This window comes from Corapipo altera, unplaced genomic scaffold (assembly GCF_003945725.1).
Source record: "Corapipo altera isolate COAL_440 unplaced genomic scaffold, ASM394572v1 0, whole genome shotgun sequence".
Taxonomy (NCBI): domain Eukaryota; kingdom Metazoa; phylum Chordata; class Aves; order Passeriformes; family Pipridae; genus Corapipo; species Corapipo altera.
Window position 1 is genome coordinate 75,599,090 of NW_020884872.1, and position 6,000 is coordinate 75,605,089.

Here is a 6,000-nt window from a genome sequence, read left to right on the forward strand (position 1 = left end):
TGTCAGCAAGGACAATAAATATCCTGTGCTGAGCATAAAAATTAGAGATATGAACTGGCAAAAATTAAAGCTTTCCAGTTATATTTTGAGGGTTTTTTAAAAATGTTAGAATACATATTTAATTAGAAAGAGAAAAATAAACCTGTTGTTAATTAAAACAGTCTTTTGAACTCTTTTCTGTAAATGAAGCTTCATGACATCAAAGCTTCTGCATGCTTTAGAATGTAGAAATCAGTTAGTAACGGAATTGGGAAAAGCTGAGTTTGGGATCTCTGGCCCTTGCTATAAATGTTTTCTGTACTCATAAAAACCACAGATAGGCTCATTTTCCAGCTGTAAGCTGGCATTGCACCACGAAAGTTATCTGGGTATTGATAGCTTATTGTTTTCTAAGACTGAAACCAATGTATTTTGATTTTTACTGAATTCATTTCTCTTGTAAGCCAGAAAATGCAGGAATGTGTGATTATCATTATTTTAAAATATTATACAGAGATAATACTAGTAAAATAATTCTAAATTTTCCTAGCTTCTGCACTAGGCATCTGTGGTGACTTCCTGTGTTCACCATTTATGCATATATGCATAGCACCTATTATCATGTTTACATTTAAAACCACATAAAGTTTAGGCTAAGATACCTGTTTTAGAGCAGCTGTGCATTCAAAGTGATCTATTTCAAGGTCTCCATTTTCATTGCAAAACAGCATCTTTTTGCTGTGGGTGAACATTGGCTTTAGTAAGCATGACAGTACAAGTAAGCCTGACTTCATAATATTTGATATAATTTCGATGCAAATGAGGACTTTGCATTCTGGCAGTCATGCCTTTGTTCTCATTCTCAGTTCATTGGATTTCATCAACATACATTGTAGTCTTTTTCAAGGTCATTTTGGGAACAGAGGATTACCTTCCATTATCCAACCTATTTTCTCTGTAGATATGGAAGGCCAAAGCAATTCTTTCTGGGAAAGCTTGCTGTCAGTGGAAGGTGCAAGCATGCTTCTCCCTCCTTCTGCCAGCAGTGAATTTGGTCCTTTGAGTTTTGTTATTAAGTACTGCAAGCTAATGTCTTAATTGCAGAAGTAGTTAAAGGCACCAGTAATGAGGTGTGCAGTTGCCAACATGGAGGTTGCCAGAGTAATTTAAAGACACTTCAGTTGGCTTCCAGTGTGAAGTGATGGGGATTTATATTTACTTTCAAGTAAAAACAAATTTCTTTTTTTTATTCATGAACAACTCTATTCACTCAGTGCTTCAGTAAATGTGAGAGGCCAAGAAATACATGGGAAGAAAGCAATGCTAGGATTGATCTTTTCAGGTCTTTTTATTGCTAACTGGCAGGACAATATGTACATACTCATAGTGCTATTTTTGTGGAGAATTATCTTGTGTTGTCAGGTTGGCATTTTCACAACTGTTTCATTTACATTGGATCAAAAGTCGGGGACCTGACTAGAAAGCAGCTCATCTGGAAGCTTTCAGGATATACGACTGGAACAGAATTCTAGTTTTCTTCAAAACTGTGATGGTAGGCTAAAAGATAAAATGATTTGAACAGATAAAATGAAAAATTATGATGGAAAATAAATATATTTTAATCATTGCCAAAGAGATTTTTAATTTTAGCAGTACTGTTGTCTCTGCTGGGTTGATTAAGCAGAGCAAGTTGTTTGTTATTCTTCTTGTGTCAAAGATGGTTTAATATTCTTTCAGTACTGAATGCAATAAATATTGTCAGCAGTAATTATTTAGGATCCTGAACCTGTTCTCTGCTATCTGGTTGTTGCTGGTCATTGAAAACAAAAATAAATTTAATATTCTTATACAAGCAGAATTCGATATACAACCTGGTAGCAGGGCTTTGGTTAGAGTGTTCAGTGTGCATGGCAGATGTGAAAATGAGGGTGGTGCATGCCTCACTCTATTTCTTTCTTTTAGAAAGGGTATTGATCAGTTTGGGTTTATTGTTTTTTTGCAAGCATGTAAAAAAGCTTGATTTTTCAAAGATGGTAAGTCTTGCTGTCTTTGACATGGACACTGGGCAAAGTTTAAAGGGGCAAAACCCAGATGTTTTATGAGGTGTTCTGTAATGGTTTTTAGGGGTCATTTCACCTGGACTGTACAGAACCTTGGAATATGATGTTGTGCTTAAATTTTTTGTGGATCATGATACTGAAGGGTAAGAAGACTGTATCTGAGCACTTCCTTACTTCCACTGAAGTGAGAAAACCTGGTTGTGATCAGTGACACTGTATGACATACTTTAGTGATGCCACCGAAGTCACCAGATGGTCATTTGCACTAGTAGATCAGCTTTTGTTAGTTCAGTACTTAGGTGCTTCAAATGTTGTCAAGTTAACAAATGGCAATTGAAATGGAAAGAAAATACTGAGGTTAGGTCACCTCTCATTTTGCTGATTTCAAGATACTTTGAATTAGTTTTGAAGAAAAGTTGGGTGGTGGTATAATGAGCTGTCTACTGTCCAGTCTTCCAGCTTTATTTTAAGTTAGCATCAGGGTTGTTTTCTTCTTGTCTATACCTGGGAACCATATATTCCTCTTAAGGCTATTTTCTCACTCTCGCTCTTGTTTTGATTTCAAACTAAAATGTGTTCTCTCAGTAGGAGACTGTGATGACTTTATTACTGTAAGCATCAAGTGAAAATCATTTTCCAGTTTTGTAATTATCCTCTTATGAAAAGCTTAATGAAGCACTTTCTGTTCTAGGTTGGCTGTGATCGCAGCAAAAACCTGGTGGATATTTGTGGAGAAAAGCATTTCCAGGCTTTTGTCTGTGATGCCCTGTCGGTGGCAATACGCAGTGGCTCCTGTGATGCCTGCATCTCTATTGCTGTAATACACCATTTCTCAACAGCAGTAAGTCGCCCCTCCCTGTGCTCCACTGTGCTGCTGTGCTGCTGTGCAGTGCTGCTAATACTACAGTGAAAGCAAAAGGGAAGACCAAAATGGGAAGAAACTGAAGGTTTGCATTCAGTGTAAGCAGCTGTCAGAGCAGAGTTAAGCTGCTATGCTACTGCTGCTTCTTAGACTCTTCTGTTCATATTCTCTCCTTGTCAGATGCCTTGCTCCTCCTGGTGCTTTAGTCTAAATGTTTGTGTTTCGTTTTTGTCTGCTTACAATTAATGACATAGGAGAAGGGGGCTCTGCTTTGGGAGTCAGGAGCTATATTTCTTCCTGGCTCAGATCTTTGGCTCTTGGGCAGATCTTGTAGTTTTGCGTTTTTTCCCTCTGTGCATTCATTTTCCATCTCTGAATGAAAGGGACGCTGCTCACTGGTCTGCTTTATCTCTGGGCTGTGTAAAGTTCTCCTGGCAGGAACTGCGTGATGGTAACAAGCTTCTAGACCATGATGCCATCTTGGGGCCCCATGGATCTCTCAATACCAGAAATGCAGCAAATGTTTCCAAATCCAGTATAAAAAAGTAGAAAGAAGTCTGTTTTGGAGAAGGCTGATGTGTTTGTTCGGGTGGTCAGAGGACCTGTGTTTAAGCTGTAAATCTGACTCCTTCAACTGCAAACTTAGGGTGTGCATCATCAGATTTGGTAGATTTGAATCTGGGATTTTAAATAATGAATAACCTTTTTGAAGAGGCCTGTGTCATTTTCAGATGAACTGTTATGCTCAGCACAGGACTATTTTCAAATGGAAAGAGAATAATAAAATCATTTAGGTTGGAAAAGACCTTTGGGTCATCTAGTCCAGCTGTTAACCCAGCACTGCCAAGTCCAGCACTAGACCGTGTCACTAAGTGCCACATCTACATGTCTTTTAAATACCTCCAGGGATGGTGACTTCACCACTACCCTGGGCACCCTGTTCCAGTGCTTGACCACCCCTGTGGTGAAGATGTGTTTCAGTGAGAACCGTGTTTACAAAAACGTCTTGGCTTGCACATAGTGATGGACTGTATCATGAATGAAAATGAGTAGTGAAAAAATCCCTTACTTTTAATTTTTATTGTATCTTGGGGGGACAGTAAGGAGGAGTTGCTGCCATTCTCCTTACTTTTTGTTTATGTACTAGCTTCACGTTTCTACTTTTCCTTTCCAGGAGCGGAGACTGGCTACTATCCGTGAACTAGCCCGGCTTCTAAGACCTGGTGGAATGGCACTCATTTATGTCTGGGCAATGGAACAAGAATACAAAAACCGGAAGTCTAAATACCTTAAGGAAAAGAATGGTAGTAAAGGCAAAGAAAAGGAAATCAATACTGGCACAACCCAGAGACTGCTTACTGATCAAGTGCCTGGAAGCAGCAGCCAAGACTCAGCATGTTCTGACCAACTCATTAATTACTTGAAGGACAAAGGCTGCGATGCAAGGCCAGTAGGAGCAGACTCCAAACTGCCTGTTCACACTAACCGAACCTCCTTTCAGTCTCAAGATTTGCTGGTTCCCTGGCATCTGAAAGGTGGTACTAAAAAGAAAGAGGAAAGTGTTGATACAGTGTTGGTTCCAGCTGACTCCAAGGAATCACATGAAGTCAGCCCTGTTTTCCACCGCTATTACCATGTATTCTGTGAAGGGGAACTGGAAGCAGTGTGCAGATCCCTGGATTGTGTGAGGGTTCAGAAGAGTTACTATGATCAGGGAAACTGGTGTGTGATTCTAGAAAAGTTGTAGGCTGTGGCATTTCCTCCACTATCTTTGTTTTTTGCAGTGTGAAAGGTATTTTTAATGCAGGCTGCAGCTATTTCCTCTTTAAAAATAGCAGAATAAAGACTGTGTTTGAATTAATAATGGTGGCTAGCACTGTGTGCATATTTTAACAAAATAATGGCCAAATTCAGATACTATATCTGTAGAGTGTTTACTTATGTGGATTACAGTGGAGAGGATTAAGTGGGAAAATACTGGCCATGCAAATCAGTGTTGAGCTTTGAAAGACAAAGGGCCTGGTTCTCCCTTCTCTTACACTGGTTTATGGTGGTGTAGCTGTAGTGGTCTCTCTGCAGCCCACAGGTAATTGGAATGGAGCTCTGGGCAGGAAAAGCAGAGCTGTTTGCTGTGTAAAACTGTGGGCCAGGGAGGAGGGAATGAATGGCATGTGAAGTAGTTTAGGTGAAGAGTCAAAACATTGCCTCAAATTTGATCTTGCCTGTTTTGGTATCCATGAGGGGTCACAGATCTCTTTCAGTTTAGAATTTACTCTCTTGGTTGTGGTAATAATGGTTTCCTCAAAGGGAACTGGAAAATCAGTGGGAATACCAGAACCATTTTTCTCTTCCTTGACTCTCAAACACCCACAATTCATGCTGTCACTCCCCAGATTTCCATAGCTCTTCATTGTAGTGTTGTTTGAAAGCTCCTCTGAGGTGTGAGTTGCCCAGCTGGAATACCCTGGCCAACTCTGCTAGATGCCTGTGTTCCTGTGAGCACAGGTCTCTGTGCCAGTAGCACCAGGACTTGTGTTATGGGATGACCCTTAGATCCCCCTGGTGAAAAAAACAGGAAATATATTAAAATGAAAGCAATATTGGTGCAGATTTTCTGCAGGGTAGTTTCAACTTCTGAAAGTTGGCAGTGGAACAAGTTTTATTTACTGCACTTCAGAAGAGCAAAGAACTGGAGTAGAGAGGAACTGATGCTGGGCTGGCTGACTCAGCAGCCCTTTTGGCTGTGGTCTGCAATGACTACAACAATTTACTTAACACAACTCTTGTGCTATCCAAGGGGAGTGCCACCTGCAATGCATTTCTAGAATTAAAATATACTGGGCTGGCTTTTGCAGGGTGAGTGGCTATTGGTGCCTCTGGAAACCAGGGCTGCTAAACTGCCTGTTATATTGCTTTATTACCTATAGTTGTTGCAAGACCTATGGTATAGGCAGATCATGTTGCTGCAACTGATGGCATCTAAACTGAGGTGTCCACCCTAAATCATGTGGGAACTTGGAGATCACCTGCGTGCCCTTGGCCTACTCCTGCCTGCCTCACAGTTTAAAGACTGCTGTGCTGGCAGTTTGCTCGCAGTCA

General features: G+C 40.4%; 1 protein-coding gene across 2 annotated transcripts in view; it reads left to right on the top strand.

Annotated features, from left to right (window-relative positions):
- Nucleotides 1–4,767, top strand: part of ALKBH8 (alkB homolog 8, tRNA methyltransferase) — a 46,295-nt gene extending 41,528 nt beyond the window's left edge. For both annotated transcript variants that reach the window (XM_027661061.1, XM_027661913.1), the window contains 2 exons: nt 2,731–2,880; nt 4,076–4,767. In XM_027661061.1, the coding sequence (XP_027516862.1) occupies nt 2,731–2,880; nt 4,076–4,648 (723 nt within the window). In that variant the 3' untranslated portion in view covers nt 4,649–4,767. The remainder of the gene's footprint in view (nt 1–2,730; nt 2,881–4,075) is intronic.
- The last annotated feature ends 1,233 nt before the right edge of the window (nt 4,768–6,000 follow it).